This window comes from Mirounga angustirostris, unplaced genomic scaffold (assembly GCF_029215605.1).
Source record: "Mirounga angustirostris isolate CCGP_5_RB_7025 unplaced genomic scaffold, mMirAng1.0.hap1 SCAF_2, whole genome shotgun sequence".
NCBI classification, from domain to species: domain Eukaryota; kingdom Metazoa; phylum Chordata; class Mammalia; order Carnivora; family Phocidae; genus Mirounga; species Mirounga angustirostris.
The window spans coordinates 76,625,736-76,643,898 of NW_026991710.1; the positions used below are offsets into that span (position 1 = coordinate 76,625,736).

The 18,163-nt window shown below is 38.7% G+C and overlaps 1 protein-coding gene across 9 annotated transcripts in view; it reads left to right on the top strand.

The window, feature by feature from the left end:
- The first annotated feature begins 706 nt into the window (after window positions 1-706).
- PDLIM5 (PDZ and LIM domain 5) overlaps window positions 707-18,163 on the top strand; it is a 202,853-nt gene continuing 185,396 nt past the window's right edge. For 5 of the 9 annotated variants that reach the window (XM_045880735.3, XM_045880736.3, XM_045880737.3 and 2 more), the window contains exons 1-2: window positions 709-853; window positions 4,199-4,336. In XM_045880735.3, coding sequence (XP_045736691.1) covers window positions 4,241-4,336 — 96 coding nt within the window. In that variant the 5' untranslated portion in view covers window positions 709-853; window positions 4,199-4,240. Of the gene's footprint in view, window positions 854-4,198; window positions 4,337-18,163 lie in introns of all 9 variants that reach the window. The other 4 variants (XM_064584820.1, XM_054508801.2, XM_064584817.1 and 1 more) reach the window with 3 other exon arrangements.

Sequence of the window (18,163 nt, forward strand, 5' to 3'; positions counted from 1 at the left end):
TCGGAGCAGTATTGGACTTTGTCCTCTAGAAGGCTGTTCTACATCAAGGGGATCCATGGACCCCATGAAGTTCATCCTTGCTTTACATGCTCCTTGGTTAAAAATTGTCCTTTTCACTTTTCATAACCCAATTCAAGTTTTAAAAAGTCAACAAGTTACTTTCCATATATTCACTGCACATTATTTAAGTTTGTTTATGAATAAATTCCTTGGGATAAATCCAGGAACTTTACAGAAACTGAAGAGTGGGCTACTGATTTGTTGGACTTAGACAATAATGATACTGGTTGAACGGCTTTTGGCCCTTGCTATCACTCTCTCCTGGTTTGATCACAGAATTTGACTTCTAGATATTAGGGTTACCGATTTTTACCTTCCTGCCAAGCAAACTTCAGGGTCTGCCCTTCTCAGGGCACGTAAAGCTCTCTCCAAAACCAGGCAGTAGTCGCTGAACTTGCATAGCTAGGGATTTATCCAAAGCCCTCTTCTATTTTTAGCCAGAACAACTGCTTGCCGATTCAGAGGAATGCATCCATTGCAAAACAGACACGGGGAGCATACCTTCGCCAGGTACTGCTCCAAATCCCCTGATTACTCCCACCGAAACTCGGTAGCTCAATTGTTTTCCTGCGCTGGCTCCAGCTCGCCTCAGCAAGCCCGCGCGCCGGACTCCGGCGTACCCTACTCCGCCCGCCTGGGGCTGCCCAGCTCGGCCGGGGGCGTGTCTCCGCCTGGGGGCGGGGTCGGGAGTGCAAGGAGGCGGAAGTTCCCCGGGCTGGGGGGCCGGCGCACGCCCTCGGAATCACTTGTCAGCGGTCGTCCGAGGCGGAGGCAGCGCCGCGCCGGACTCGAGGTGAGCGACCGCCGGGGGGGGATGCGCGGCTCCTCCAGCCCGGAGGGAGGAGGGGGCGAAGCGGTCTCCCTGCGCCCAGGGCGCGGAGGGAAGCCCAGCTGGGGAGCGGGAGGGGGCGCGCTTCGCGCGGGGACGGCTCCTCAGGTGCTTTCTGGAGCGGCGGAGGTGGAAGAGCCGCGTGGGAAGAGGAGCTCCCGGGAAAGGGCGGCGCGGGAGTGGGCGCAAGGCCGGAGGACGAGCCCTGGAAGGGCCCGGAGCTCGAGTCGGCCGGGACGAGCGCGGCGGAGGCAGGGACGTGGAGCTCCCGGGCAGCCCGCCGGCCAGCCAGCTGCCGGGAGTTGCCGGGCGTCGCCGGGCACCTACTTTGCCGTCTGGGTACACCCACGTCCTGCAGGAACCTCTTGGGGGCGTAGGGAGCGGGACTAAGCGGGAAAGGCGTGTTCTTTTTTGTTGGCTTTCGCCCTCCTGAGAAGTGTTTATTTCCCCCCGGATATTTAAAATTGTGTACCTGTTGGGGGAAACAGCCGTGCGACCAGAAATAAAGCTTGTTTAAAAAAGATCTGTCATAACCGCCAGATTTATTAATACTTGAGTACTTGTTGGGACTTTTGTAAGACTGCCTTCAGTGCACTTGACAGTAAGTGGAAAAAGGAAGGGCGTCTGGACAGGGCAGAGCTAGGAAAGAAAATTCGTGGCTGCGTCGGGCAGGGCAGGTCTAGGGTGTGATCGCCAGATCCTATCCCAAGTCCGCCTTCCTGACCGTGAGGACGTCGGACCTGCCAGCCACGGAAATAGCCCGCTCCGGAGCCTTATTTGGCAAACAGGGCTGGGCGTGAGCCTCTGCTGGAAAAATGTCTTGTTGACTGCTTTCATCATGTGCCCGTGGCTTTAGTTCTTCAGCTGTACTCCCTTATCTCCCAATTTGGGGAAAAAGAGAATCTCAAGATACTGCTCGTTAATGTCAGACCCTTCTTGCCACTGAGTTCTCCTTTCCCTCTTCCCGCTCACCGAAGAAGCCGGGATAGAAGTGTGGGAAGTACCAAGCTCCCTTCCCAAATATTAAATCGAAGACATTGTTTAGACTTTCCCTAAAAGAAAATCCCAAACTGTACGGAAGGTCCAACGTTTTCTTGGTGTTTGAAAGCAGAATAGGCTCCTCACTATTTCCTGCCTCCTTAGGAGTTTGGGCTCTAATAACCAGATGGGGGAGACCTGGAAAAAGCCAATAGTAATATTACCATTACTTAGGGATCAGAATGTTTTAAGGCAAATGAAGCTAGCAGAGGGAGAATACTAGAAATGAAACGACACTGGTTCTGTAATGTGGCTGTGACCTTGCCAGTGCTAGAAATTTTAATAAATGAGATAAATCGGGAAGGAAACTCCCAAGTAAAGGGAAGTTGTATGTACATGGCTTGATATATAAATTACATACATTTTCTAGTAGGGAACAGTGGGTCCAGAGGAAGTTGAGCCTAACTCTCACATTGTTCTCTTGATACAAGTTAAAGATTAAAAAAGGAGGGGGCAGGCTGCCTCAGAAATATGTTGGCTTTACACGCTTCTGATTTATATCATATAATACCGATGTAAGAACAATCTTTCTTTAGTAGTTCTATGAAAATCTTTTATTACAGCGGGAAAACAAATTATGTGTGGCTCTTAATTATCTTTCTGTTATTTGTTGTTCATGTGTATCTAACAGTTTGACTTCTGGCATGGCCATTAAGTCTTTTTAGTGCCCTGTGTGTATTACATCAGTACTGAATGTGTATTGCCATGCCATTGGAAAAGCTCATCTCATTTCTGGGTAGGTGCAGTACAGATTTTCACTGGTTTAATTTTTCTTTAAGGACCAGACTTGAAAGTTTTGCCTCATTTTCCCCTTATAAGAAGTGACATCTTCTGTTTGTTTTTAATATGCCCAATGATTCACATACCTACATGTGCCAATATTAATTTGGTGTAATGGGATCAAAGTTTTGAATGGGTTAAAAAAAATGGAAAAATATTTTAAGACAGGTAATAATATAAGGTGGTGATTTAGTCCAACAGCACAGATTTTCCAAGGAAATGTGTCTTCAACAGTTTTCTTTTAAAATGTGGTTTTAAAATTATTAAATTATACATCCACTATATTTTTAATATTTTTAAAGGGGGAAATAATATGTTTCTTAGCATTACATTTTAGAAAATATCCATTTCTCCCAGTTTCTCCCACCACACATAACCAATCATACCAACCAATACAAAACTCAAAGTAAAACCATGAGAGTCATGAGTGCACTTACAGCAAAACAAAGACAACACTGAAGTGCTGCTGCTTTTCTAAGACTCCAGTTCCCTTTCATGCATTAAGATTAACCTTATATTCCTACCCCATTTAGTCATCTCATTCACTGTGTGGTTAATGCTCATTCTTTACTTTGCCTGATGTGGTGTGTGTATAAAACAAGAAGCAGGTTCTCACTGAAATATCACTGTGCTAGACTATTGCCTATCATTGCCTGTCTGAAGGAAAAGTAAATATTGCTCTGTGTTGAAAATACCATGTCCCTATAAGAGGAAATACAAGTTGTAGTTTATGATTGGAGAGAATAGTTTTGTGTATTAAAAAACAACTTACTTAAAAAAATTATGTATGCGGAATGAGAGTCTATGGATATGCAGTCCTTTCAAATCGGAGAGTAGCTTAGAATTTAAGGACTGTTCCCAACTGCAAGCTAAAGAATGCATGAGGTAGGGGCGCCTGGGTGGCTCAGTCGTTAAGCGTCTGCCTTGGGCTCAGGTCATGATTCCAGGGTCCTGGGATCGAGCCCCGCATCGGGCTCCCTGCTCGGCTGGGAGCCTGCTTCTCCCTCTCCCACTCCCCCTGCTTGTGTTCCCTTCTCTCGCTGTGTCTGTCTCTGTCAAATAAATAAAATCTTAAAAAAAAAAAAGCATGAGGTAGAGGGAAGGGGAAAATCATTTTGAATTAAACCTGAAATAAAATCTTGTTTCTTCTCTGTATAGTGAAGTGTTGTACTGAGTTAAAGTTTGTATGCAAGAAGCCACAAATTGTACTGTAGCAAGTTATAAAACTGATCAAGTGTCCAGAAATAGATTCTGATATGGAATTTTTAGATTATGGAAATTGGCATCAGCTTAGAAATTGTATATTAGCTCATAGATTCCTTTTCCTGAAAAGACTGAAATGAGAACTTAATGTAGACTTATCCTTTGTATCATCTCATCCCCCCAAACAAAATATTGAACATAATTTAGTTGAGTTTATATTAAATACATTTAAATATGTAATAGGGCTTCAAATAAACAATTTGTTAACCATCTAATTTTCTTTCACAGGTTCTTTCATTTTCTGGGATTGGGCTTTGAGCTATTAGAGCCATGAGCAACTACAGTGTGTCCTTGGTTGGCCCAGCTCCTTGGGGTTTCCGGCTGCAAGGTGGCAAGGATTTCAACATGCCTCTGACAATCTCCAGTGTAAGCAAACTTCACAGATTTTATTACAGGTGTTCATTCAATGCTTAGTCTTGGAAACCTCAGGGCTGAGTTGTTGAATTCTCTGGATAACCTGTACTTATTACGATTGCTTATGGGATTTAATCTCAGCAAACTTCGTTATGTATAATAAAGGATGAGGAGGGAAGGGAATTTAACAAGGTTAATTGATTTCAATTAAGCTTATTTTCAGTTTCCCCCATCTTATTAATAAAGAAATGGAAAGCATTTAACTAAGGGGCAGACTTCACATCTTTGAACTGTCACTCATTTGGGGAATCTGGACCTTAGTTTCTTCATATGTAATATTAGAAAGTTGCACAATGGGATTTTCATTGTTCCTTTCAGCTCCAGAAGCTGTTAATTAAAAACTGTTGATCAATATCAAATAAAATTACTGTTTTTGGTGTTATTTCCTCAGCTCACTTTCTGGTGAAGGTGATAGTCAACAGTAAAATTGCCAAAGGCTACTTATCTTTGAAGAGGGATTGAGGGCTTGGATCTCCTAGATAGTTTATAAATAATTGGGATTTGGTTGTTTACCTCATTATGGATTTAGTTTGAATGTATTCTGTGTATACAACTTAAGGATATATTTTCATGATGATGATTATGTTTTTTGAGGCTTGACTATGTGTCAAGCACCATTTCACTTTCTTCTTGCTATTAATTGCTTGTATAATGTTCCAGAGGGCTTTTTTTTCATAGTCAAATAAATATGAATATCCACTCCCCTTTTACTTATATGATAGCATGTTATACACGCTGCTCTGTGGCTTTTTTTCTCAATAATTTATCATGGAAAACTTTCCCTAGAGGTTTTTTGTTTTTGTTTTTAACAACTATATAGAATTCTCTTGTAGGGAAGTAGCATTTATTTAACCAGTCTCCTATGGAAAGGCATTTATATTGTTTCCAGTATCACTATTACAAACAGTGCTGTAGTGGATACCATATATACGTAATTTTTTATGTATATGTTTAAACACATACAGTTGACTTGAACGACACAGATTTGAACTGTGCAGGTCCACTTACACAGGGATTTTTTTTCAATAAATATATATACAATTCTGTAAATGTATTTTCTCTTCCTTAAGATTTTCTTTCTTTTTTGTTTTTAGATTTATTTATTTATTTTAAAGAGCATGCAAGAGAGAGCACAGGCAGCTGTGGGGAGGGGCAGAGGGAAAGGAGAAAATCTCAGGCAGAATCCCCGCTGCATGTGGAGCCTCATGCAGGGTTTGATCTCAAGACCCTGACATCATGAACTGAGCCAAAGTCAGGGGTCAGATGCTTAACTGAGCCACCCAGATGCCCCCTTATGATTTTCTTAACATTTCCTTTTTTCTAGTTTACTGTATTGTAAAAATACAGTATATATAACATACAAAATATGTGTTAATAGACTGTTTATGTTATCGGTAAGGTTTTCAGTGAACAGTTGGCTATTAGTATAGTTAAATTTGGGGGGAATCAAAAGAAATACATGGATTTTTGACTGTATGGGGAAGTCAGTGCCCCAACCCTCATGCTGTTCAAGAGTCAACTATATATGTGTGTGTGTATATATATATACATCTATATATATATATACACATGTATATGGACACATACATATACAATTTCGATAGATTGTGCCAATTTACACTTCTGTGCAATGCACAGAAATACCTCCAATTGCCCCCTGCAACAGCCTTGCCAGCAAACTTTTGGATTTTTGCCAGTTGCTTTAGGTGCATGATCTCATTTAATTCTCATGTCAACCTGTGAAATAGTGGTACTGTGCCCATTGTACAAAACTGTGTCATGAGCTCAAATGGCTGGTGTGGAAGAACTGGCTTTCAGGCATTTATGTTATGCTACTTCCCTAATGATAAATTTTATCTATAGATTGTTTCTTTAATTAGGTTTTTTTCCTCTAATCAGGTATTTCAGAGGCTGTTGTTTTGTTTAATTATACACACACACACACACTGCTTCTTACTATATATACACATAACTTGATTTTGAAAGATTAAGTTTGTAACACATGAAAATCTCTGCTAAAATACAGCTAATCCCTGTTTACTAATGGAGTTTTCCTTGTTTCTTGGCTGTGGATTTTTTAAACAGTTTATTTTTATTTTTGTTTATTTTATTTTTTTTAAAGATTTTATTTATTTAATTGACAGAGAGAGGCACAGTAAGAGAGGGAACACAAGCAGGGGGAGTGGGAGAGGGAGAAGCAGACTTCACGCTGAGCAGGGAGCCCCATGTGGGGCTTGATCCCAGGACCCTGGGATCATGACCTGAGCCGAAGGCAGACACTTAATGACTGAGCCACCCAGGCACCCCTATTTTATTTTATTTTTAAACAGTTAACTTTAATTTACCACCAATTTCTGTCTTGATTCCAGTTAATCAGATTTTATAAGGAAATACATATATGTAATCCAGCCTCTAAGTTTTAAGACTTCATGGTTGGGTGAAATTTTAAATGGAAAGCATCCATGTGAAAATGTGTCTTGTGATTTATTCCTGTTTGAACAAGGCAATTTTTTTCTCGTACTGAAGATCTTTTTTGAAGAAAGGAATGATATTTTAATATTGTTTTGTTTTTATGTTCTTTTAACATTATATTAAGTTTGAATATCTTACTTTATAAATAATGGGTTACAGAAGTTATTGTTTAGTTTAAAATGCATCCATTTTTGCTGGGAAAAAAGTCCAGAAACAAATTGACACTTAATGAAACAAACTAAATCATCACTTTGTTGTTTGGTAATAAAAATGCAAATGTAATGTGTAAATTTTGTGGTATCATGCCTTTAAAAGAGTTTTCTGTGCCTTAGTTCCCTGGCAGACAATTTGAGGCCTAGCTCCATGTTGTGATGCTGATAGAACAGAACACTGTGTACATACATATGTGCCCTCCCCTGGCACAGAAGAAATGCTTTCCTTGTGTAGACAGAGTGCTAATTAAAGGATTTTGAACATACTGATTAAAAGAGACTATGGTAACAAAGCTGCTGAGTTATTTCTGTTCTCTTACAAAAGTCTCTGCCATCTCCTGTGACCTTTTTGGGCCTTGTGCAGTGGGGCATGCAATTCATTCTGGACTGGAGAGGATGGGAAGGGGAGGGGAGGAGAGAGGGAATGTTGGCTCAACTGTGCTGCTAGGCTGTTGGCTTTCATTGTAAGTTACTTTTAACCCCTTGTGTGTTTCAGTTCAGACATGCCTGGTAACATTGCCTAATAAAGATGTGTGCCTAATAACTAATTCATATTGTTGTAGTAAGATTAGTAATGTTATACCTCATCTTACTCATTTCTCTAGTTATATTTATTTTGCCTTAATTATGTAAGACTATTGGGATATATTTTTGTGGTCATTAAATGGTTTAATTAATAGTGTCAAGGAGTAACTAAAACTTAACAGCATGCCTTAAAACATATAATTTAGTAATTCTTTTATATTAATGTTATGTATGAAATTCTTAGGGTCTGGCACATTGTATTCTCTTAGCTCTTATTTTTTTACAACAATATTATTATATTAAAAAGAAAAAATATTTTGAGACTTGAAATATCAAATACCCCATAATTGTGGGTAATGTAGGAGTTATAGTTTTTTACTTAAGAGTCCACTGGAATTGAAAAAGAAAAAAAAATCACAAGTTTGTGCTTAACAGGGAAGCTGCATGTTTTATGTTTAGAGTTCAAAAGCATCCAGTTTTTCCTTTGGTCAGGTATTGCTATGTTGAACTCCATAGGGCTATTTATGTTCCCTTATAACACTGGAACTCTGTGACAGCAAATGTATTTGTGATAAGTAGGCCATTGGCTGGGACTTGAACATTCTGTTTTCCTGAGATTTTGTTGTTACTAGCATGTGAATATGCTGGATATGACTTTGTGTATTAAAGCATGCAAACTATATGATTTTTTTTTGCAGACTGTACAGTATTTAACATTTCACACAGATTTACCCATTATTTATAGTGTACAAATTTTACATTCTTTTTTAATAGATGGGTTTCTAAGACAAAATTGGTAATTCCTGCAAACTTTTAAAAAAATCCTCAGATTACTCTAACTATATAATCACATGTCATTGTCTTCAGTTTCCTATTCTTAAAATGGAGTACTGGCTAACAGAGTTTGCAGGCTGCCTTTTTATGACCCTGTATTTATGGAATTGCCTTGAAGCCATGGAATGTGGGGATGGGTTTCATTGTAGCAGTGTGGGTTATTGGTCTTTGCCAGTATATTTTATAAGAAGAAATAGGAGACTTCTTGCATAATTCAAGGCCATATTTTGGCAAGTTGATGTTCCTCATGATGGAATTACAGGAAGGATGATATATTTGTGAATAACATCTTTTAAGTATGGCATCCTAAAGTTGCAGTCTCTGTTGTGTGTTGTTTTCTGATTTATGATGTTACAATTTTTTCCTTAAAATGTCAGTATTTGAATTTCCTGAAGATGAGCCCCCAGTTCTCCATAAAACATCTACATTGTTTCTTTAGCAGATAAGAATGAGGCCAGATATTTTAATACAAATTAAATTAATATTAATACAGATAATAATTCTGATTCTCAAGAGTTAGGAGAGGATTAGTTGTTACCAACTAGGACAAAATTTTAGTTGGATTTGAAAAGCAAAGGAAATTTACTATTTTCTGGAGTATGGAGCTTGGCTTCGGAGTATAAGACAGAGCAGAGAGAAGACAACTGTGAAACATTTTGCCAAGAATTCATTCATTCAGCAGTTATAGGAATACTTCCTAGAAACCATTTAAGAAGATACAAAGTATTGGGGGGTACAGAGGTTGGGGAGAAAAGAAGTAAGTATAGTACTAGACATCGTCATAAGACCTATCACACAAGACAATATTAGATGAAATTACAAAGATACAGATAAGTGTTTCTCAGTTTCAGTGGGCTTTTGTATTCGTGGGGTTGGCTTCCTGCAGGAGAAATTAATTGAAATGATGCTGGAAGGATGAAATTTGAACCCTCAAAATCAACATTTCTCTGTGTTGGTTTTCAGTGCAAAGTGAAGATGAAGACTTTTCTTGCCATTGCTTGACTCTGAGCAAAGCTGTGAATATAGTTGAGTGATTCTCCAGTCAGCCAGCTGCAGAGTTTCCCTCCTAGAGGAGGATAGAAAGACTTTCAGTCCTCTCAAGCTGAAATGGGAGAACCATCCTACCTTGAATAAATGGGTCCATTGTTAATTTTAAACTGTTGAGTGTTTTCTTTTACATTCCCTTCCAACTACTCTGTCGTTATGCCAAGTTGGAAAGTTAATGATATAGTTTGTATAACTACATAATGTATATTTCACATGTATGTTCATCTTCTGCTTTTAAAATATTAATTATCTTTTGTTGTGGGGCATAGAGACCTGTTTTTTCCTAAGTGGTGATTTTCTATCATTGTGGTCACAAGGATAAAGAATCTCAAGATAATTATGAAGATGTTTTTCTGGATTGTTATTTGTAAAGAAATGAAAAATCTTATCAGTGTGTTTTGTTGTAAATTAGTAGTTTTAGAAAAGGGGGGCTTGATTTTTCAGATTTTAATGAATGTTGGGCATTTTTCAAAGTTATTTGTTAAAATAAGAGGAATTTTACTGGTCTGTAAAACTTCTGTATGTGATGGAGGAAATAGTATTGTAGAGATTGGGTGAAGTAAAAATATTTTATTTTTTTAGAGAGAGATAAAGAGTGTGCATGTGTGGGGGGTGGGATATGGAAAGGGCAGAGGGAGAGAGAGAATCTTAAGCAGGCTCCATGCCCAGCCCACTATGGAGCCAGATGCTAGGCTTGATCTCACAACCCTGAGATCATGACCTTAGCCAAAATCAGGAGATGGACGCTTAACTGACTGAGCCACCCAGGTCCTCCAAGGAGAACACTTTAAACCTAAGTAAAGGAGATTTTTACATAACTTGTTCACCTACTCACAAATTAGGTATAATATCTACTTAAACTGAGAATATTGAAGACTGTGGACTTCAGTTATTTTTGAGAACTTTCAAGACAAAGAACTTTTATTTATGATAGTCAGGTTGCAATGTGAATATACAGTTAACTAGTTGTCTTTTTCCAGAATATCCTCTTGGCAGCAGTTCTTACCCAGATTTCCATATACCATGAGATCAGTCATGGCCTTTTCCCCCAGTTACGACTGTATGGGGGAAAGAATCTGATAGGAGTTAGTTATTCTAGAAGCAAACATTGCTCTGGACAAAAAAGGTGTTGTTTCTTTGGTGTCTTGTAAGGGATAATTATGTTTCAGTTTTAGTAGGTGACACTCTAGATCTTTATTTAAATTTTGAGATACAGAAATATTGACTATATAATACGAAATGTGACAGAACAAGACCCTAGCATGTGCAATACTAATATATGTATGCATTTGCAAATAAATGACATAAGGGAATGAAAAGAGAAAAAAATTAATTTAAGCAATTAAGGAGTAGTGACCATGGTGACCATTAACTTAGGTATTCCAGGTGCAGAGCCACTCTATAGATCTGTTGGGAATGCAGGTTTGGTTTTTAAATTACGAAGTGGGAAAATCACTTTTCAAGCATAGGTACTCTGTTTTTATTAAGGCTTTTTGTTGTTTTTTGTTTTTTGGTACTAAAATATTTATGAAAAGACAGGAGACAGAATTGAATGAGTAAAGTTAGGTTTGGAAGAATTTTTTATGACATTGTGAAATCATGTTCACTTCCCTATCTTCCCCCACCTTAATTCTTTTCTTGTTCTACAAAAGTGGAATTATCTACCCTTCTGTAAATAACTGATTTCTTTTACAGCTCATATTGTTGCCCATTTTGTGTGATGATTACTGGAACAAAGTCCATCAACCTCTTTGGCATTTAGTACTCCTAGCAGGACTAGGTAGTTATAACACATGACCCTGATAGACCTACATGGGGGGAGTGTAAAATGGATTGGGAAAGTTAACAGGAGGGAATGGGAAAGAGCACATTAGATGGAAGGAGAAAGGAGGCAATTTTAAAAAGGCCTCAGTGAGAGCACTTATATACTGGGTCACATTTGGTACTCAGTCTTTTTAACCTTTCACCCTTTCCTGCTTTTAATATATTTATTCTTTTTTTTTTTTTTAAAGATTTTATTTATTTATTTGAGAGAGAGAGAATGAGAGAGAGCAAGCACATGAGAGGGGGGAGGGTCAAAGGGAGAAGCAGACTCCCTGCTGAGCAGGGAGCCCGATGCAGGACTCGATCCCGGGACTCCAGGATCATGACCTGAGCCGAAGGCAGTCACTTAACCAACTGAGCCACCCAGGCGCCCACCCTTTCCTGCTTTTAAAGTTTGGTTAATTTATGCTTCTTTTTAGGTATTACATTCATATGGTTTGAAATTCCAAAGGTATAATAGCATACAGAGGAGAGTCTCCTGTTGCCCTGCCATTCATTTCCTCTTCCTGGAAGCAACCAGTTAGCAGTTTTTTGTGCATAGTTTCAGAGATGATCTATACAAATATATGTATATACATATATATTCTCATCAATCCCCTTTTCAAAACAAACAGCATCCTTAAAAACTATACTTTGGCATTTTGTTTTCTTCACTTAACGCCAAATCAGTAAATACATCTTCATTCTTTTTATATAGGTTCATTGTTTGGATTTATCATAATTTATTCAACTGGTTTTACTGACACTGCAGTGTAATTTTTGGACTTATGTATATGGCATATATGTGAACATATCTGTCAGATAAATTCCTAGAAATGGAATTGCTAAGTCAAAGGGTTATATACATTTATAATTTTGATTGATATTGCCAGCTATCTCTATTGAGACACTCCTACCCACAGTATAAGAATGCTGGTTTCCTCATACCTGTGGTAGCACACATTTCAACAGACTTTGATGTTTTCTAATCAGTTGGGCCTATTTCCACTTTTCTCTCTTTTTTTTTTAAGATTTTTCTTTATTTATTTGACAGAGAGAGACACGGCGAGAGAGGGAACACAAGCAGGGGGAGTAGAAGAGGGAGAAGCAGGCCTCCCGCGGAGCAGGGAGCCCGATGCGGGGCTTGATCCCTGGATCATGACCTGAGCCGAAGGCAGACGCTTAACAACTGAGCCACCCAGGCGCCCCCACTTTTCTCCTTTTTATAGGACTTAATCACAAGTAGTCCACTGAGGATTTTCTGTTTTTAAGTGGTTCATTGTTTCCCATTTTGCATGAGAACATATGAAATAAAAATGTGCTGCTCTTCTATAAATGATACCATTAATTTCTAGGGATGATGTTCTTTGAATTTTTTCATTCAGAGTTTTGATTAATAGTTACCTCTACTTTATTCCCTGATTCTTTTTTTAGAAGTTTATTTCCTATTTTTAAGCAGCTTTCCTCTCAATGTTAACATATTACTTCCAATTACATGTGAAAGATTTTGTCTTTTGTTGAACAGTTTTTGGCATATTGTCCTGTCATAGACTTTCTGAAAAATTTAAGCAAATCACATTTAATAGAATCAAGGTTGTAACTTTCAGAGTTTCTCCTGGAGCCTGATATATTGTGGGATTTCAAATCTTCTCTAGCTCACTTTAAATGATGTGACAGGGAGACTGACCATTATGAGCTGTTCAGGATGGCCCTGGGACATAGTAAAATTCACCCCTAGGAAACTCATTGTGTTTTCATTATCAACCTTTATTAGCCAGTGGAGCTTAACTGAAGTGTTTGGTGTTCCATAACATAGTGAATCAGGCATTGTGAAGGCATACTAATGTATGACATAATGTATTTCTTCATTTTACCCAGGTTTGAGCAGCAGAGTGTATGTGTTGGTAACCTTGGTGACAAAAAGAGTAAGGATGCCAGGGATGTTTGTGTTTTATGTGGTTAAAGGGGAAACGTGGAATTTCCCTTTAGTGTGTTGCTGTAAAATTTTTTTTTAAAAGATTTATTAGAGAGCAAGAGAGCACACTAGTGGGGTGTAGAGGGAGAAGCAGGCTCCCCGCGAGCAGGGAGCCTGATGCGGGGCTCGATCCCAGGACCCGTGGGATCATGACCTGAGCTGAAGGCAGGCACCCAGCAGACTGAGCCACCCAAGCGCCCCTCGAATTTTTAAATATGATGAGAAGAGGGGCGCCTAGCTGGCTTAGTTGGTGGAGCATGCAACTCTTGATCTGGGGGTTGTGGGTTCGAGCCCCATGTTGGGTACAGAGATTACTTAAAAATCTTTTTTTTTTTTTAAAGATTTTATTTAAGGATGCCTTTTTTTTTTTTTTTTTAAGATTTATTTGTCAGAGAGAGAGTGAGCATGAGCGTGGGGGAGGGCAGAGGGAGAAGCAGACTCCTTGCTAAGCAGAGAACCAGATGTGGGCCTCCATCTCAGGACCCTGGGATCATGATGTGAGCTGAAGGCAGACAAGTAACTGACTGAGCCACCCAGATGCCCCACTTAAAAATAAAATCTTGAAAAAATATATGATGAGAAGAGTTTGGAACTCGCTAAGAATTTGCACCATTTGTTATTTGAATTCTATGATTTGTTAAACTGGTTTTTTTTTCAGGATCCAAAAATTGATTTAACAATGACCGTTGTTCTTCATAGTTGTCTTGGGTAAATTTTGATTTACTAAAATTTTATTTTAATGACATTAACAATTGAATGCCATTTACCATTCATTCTATCAAGGATTTAAGTGTTAGGATTTGGTTCTGTTGAGGATCCAATAATTATCCTAGTATTTCACAAATGATTTCTGAGATTTTAACTTTTATAGATGGTAAAATTAAAAAATTTAGTAGGGTTGTATAATGCTAGCCAGAGGAGGTTGTGGATATGTTCTGAAAGTATTTTTCTTCTTGAGAAAAGGTAGTGGAGGACAAATGTCCTATAGAAAACAAATGCTTTGTCCCTTAACTAGGAACCTTTAAAGATGTTCTGGAGGAAGAAGTTTATACGTCTATACAAGTATTATTACACATGTAGTTTTCATGACTTTGGACATTCTCTTGAAGTATCTCTATGCTACTAACTTCTAAATATTCTACAAATAGTTCTTCTGATCTTTTTATAGTAGGCCTTTCTGTTTATATGTACCTCTATCTATTCTGGAAGATTCTAGTTATTGGTATCCAATTCTCAGAGTGATACTTTGATATTTTAGTAGACACAGGTGTTTCCGAACTTTGTCAATGGCATATCCTCCCCCCCCACTTTTTTTTTTTTTTTTAAGATTTTGTGTACTTATTTGACAGGGAGAGCACAAGCAAGGGGGGCGGCAGGCAGAAGGAGAGGGACAAGCAGACTCCCGGCCTAGCAGGGAGCCTGATGTGGGGCTTGATTCCAGGACCCTGGGATCACGATCTGAGCAGAAGGCAAATGCTTTAATGACTGAGCCACCCAGGCGCCCCAATGGCTTATCCTCTTGTAGTTTGGTTCTTTATATTCAGGCTGGCAGTTTGCCCAGGCAGGAATTCTAAAATCCTGCATTTAACACATTACTGCCCTATTTAGGAACTGTTAAGGGCTTCCTGCTGTTTGTTGAATTATTGCTTGACTCCTCTGCCTGGCATTCAGGCTGCATATAAATGTGCCCACTTAATACAATTGAGTTTATGGTACAAAATGCCCATTTTGAACGGTAAAGTCCTTGGTCCTCTACCCATCCTTCAAGGCACATTCATATCCCAAGTGTTCTTTCAAATTTTTGACTACTCCAACTTGCTTGGGTCTCCTTTCTTTCCTATATTAAATAATAATAATAGTAACGTAAATACGCTAACATTTATTGAGCCCTTGTTATTGTCTAGACCCTGCTCCAAATGTTTTGCACATGTTCCATTATTTAATTCTCATTAACAGTCCTCTGAAAAAGTATGATTTTAAAAGGAAGAGAGAAGTTAAATTACATGTCCAGAGTTACACAGCTCAAATTGAGTAGTAATAATGCTTTTAACTAGTATACTCTATTTTCTGGGAATAGATGACAGTTTTCACTACTGACAGTCAAGTTTGTGTGTGTATTTCTTTCTTTTTTTTTAAAGATTTTAAGTAATCTCTGTACCCAACCTGGGGCTCGCAGTCACAAGCCCACGATCAAGAGTTGCATGTTCCACCGAGAGAGCCAGCCAGCCGCCCTTGTGTGTGTATTTCTTAAAGTGAGAATAAATGCTATAGAATAAAAGACTTGTATAGATGGGAATAACTGATTATTAAGAAAAAATATGACTGGTTTCCAAAGCAATTATTGAAATCACCTAAGAGATTTTAAAAATGTAGACTCCAGGCGCCTGGGTGGCTCAGTTGGTTAAGTGACTGCCTTCGGCTCAGGTCATGATCCCGGACTCCCGGGATTGAGTCCCACATCGGGCTCCCTGCTTGGCAGGGAGTCTGCTTCTCCCTCTAACCCTACCCCGTCTTGCGCTCTCTCTCTCTCTCATAAATAAATTAAAAAAAAATCTTTAAAAAAAAAAAAGTAGACTCCAGGCCCTAGACATTGAATTCAGGATGTTTAGGGATTCTCACATGCTGACTGGATGTTTCTCACCTACCACTGGTGTTCCATTTTGTACACAAATATTTGGGAACCATATATGGCTTTGCCTTTTTAAAAAACATTTTTATTATGGATCTTTTGTTACTTAGATCATTTCAGCAAAAAGACTAAGGCTAAGTTACATGGGAACTGTCATTGACTAAATAATGTGACCCATCTAATTTTCCCCAACCACCAGTCTTTTCCCTTTTTTCAGAGTTCAGTCACCATAGGTCAAATCCTTTTTGTAAATAAATGACAATCAGGGTTTAGTTCTCTTTACAATGTTGTAAGTATCTTTGTGACGAAGATTTAGAGGCCTGAAGTTGGCATACTACTTAAAATATTTTAACACTATAAGATTTAATAATGTTGAATTTATCAAAGACTTCTTTAGGAATCTTTGACTATACTTGGTTTTATTTTATACCTCATTGCTAAACCAAATGATAATATGCTAAAAAGAACTAGTTACAGTTTTTTTTAATCCCATGAACCAGAGAACAGTACAAATTTTTGGTCTGCATATTAGGTTTCACAGCAGTATAGTTAAGTACATTTAAATAGGTTATATACTTTGTTAAATTGTGAACCACTCTCACGGGGGCGGGGGTGGGGGGGACTCTACAGTATGGGTCAAGATCATGCTAGAATTCCCAGTTTGTGTTCAGTAGCTATTGACTGATGATCATAATGATAATAGAGGACAAATGGGAAGCTGGGTTGCAATTGCAATCAAGTTTCCTTAGATTTGTTTTGTTAATATACATAATTGATAGGATTAACTGGTGAAACATTTTGGTTTTCTTTGTTTTTAATTCTAGTCCAGGTTTAAGTTTCTAGGAAATGTCCCAGAGGTTACATCATACAATAACCCCCTGCCTCCCAAGGTACAGTCTTTCTGGGTGTCAGTCAGAATTTTTCTGTAAGTTTGACCCAGCGGTTCTGCTTCTGTTTTTTAGCGTCATGTACAACAAAGGATAACCCTTTCTCACTTAACAGCCTTTCAGATAAGTGATTGAGTTGTATTTCCCTTTGAGTCTTGTGGATATTCTGTAGGAAGCCATTTCTTCAAATGTTTCTCTTGTGACAGTTTGCCTCTCTTCACACCCTTGGGTATATGCTTTTAAAAGTTTTAAATGTCTCTTTATATGTGACTCAGAACTGAACCTAACACCTCAGATATATTAAGACCAATGCAAAAATATAGTTATTAAGTCAGGAAACTGATTTTTGTGTGACTGGATAGTGCAGGATTTAGACGCTGCACTGGGCAGCGGGCTTGATGGAAATGTCACTGTTTTCTCTGTACACTTTAGTACGGTTTGAAATTTTTACAATATGTATATCTTATGTTTAAAAAGAAAGAAAACTGAAACTGGTCTATGCTTTGTACATATGTGAATTCAGGCTTGTATGGACATATATGGAAGTTAGGAGAGCCTGAGAGGGGCAAGTGTTTGTGTATGGGTGTGTGTTGTTTGCTTGAAAGATCAAGAAACCTCATGGGAAGGAATTCAGGAAACAGATAATTGAGTGTATTCAAGCATAGTCCCTGGAGATTTTATTATTATTTTTAATTGTTATCTTTTATGAGACATGGGTAAATTCTTGGTAGAGCAGGGTATGTCCTCTTGGTATCATCTTCTGGCACTGCCCTTCTCCTGAATGACTTGTGCCAGAGCCCTGAGATGACAAGGTGTGAGTCAGCACATATTTATTGATCTCTTACTGTGTACTGGCCCTTGGATATAGGGGGTGGGTCTCTATTTTCTGACATAAAGGCACATGGAACATGATATGAAATATATGAAGGAGCTTAGAAGTAAGAGAGGACATATATGTGATCGGATCTAGGAAGAGAGCACAGTAAGGTGCATTGAGCGCATAGCCTGTGTCAGCATGGCAGGGAACTTCTAGACTAAGATTTGTAGAATCCCGGGAGACCCAGAAGTGGCAGTGGCAGAAAGAATTTGCTGTACCTACATCTGGGCATGGAGTCATTTGTTCATTATCATTATTGAGCACCTGCTGTGTGCTCAGTATTGGCCTAGGTATTGAAAATACAGAGATAAGCAGAACAAAATCCTTCGTGTTGTGGACCTTATAGTCTAGTAAATGGAACTGATAGTTCAAAGTATATAAATAAATAAGCAGTGTAATTTAATAAGGTGATGTGCTAGGGAATAATTGGGGGAAGAGGATGAGTGTCTGGGGTAAGGTCTTTACCTTTAAATTGGGTGGTCAAGAAAGGCCCTTTTGACTGAGGAGGCAACATTGAT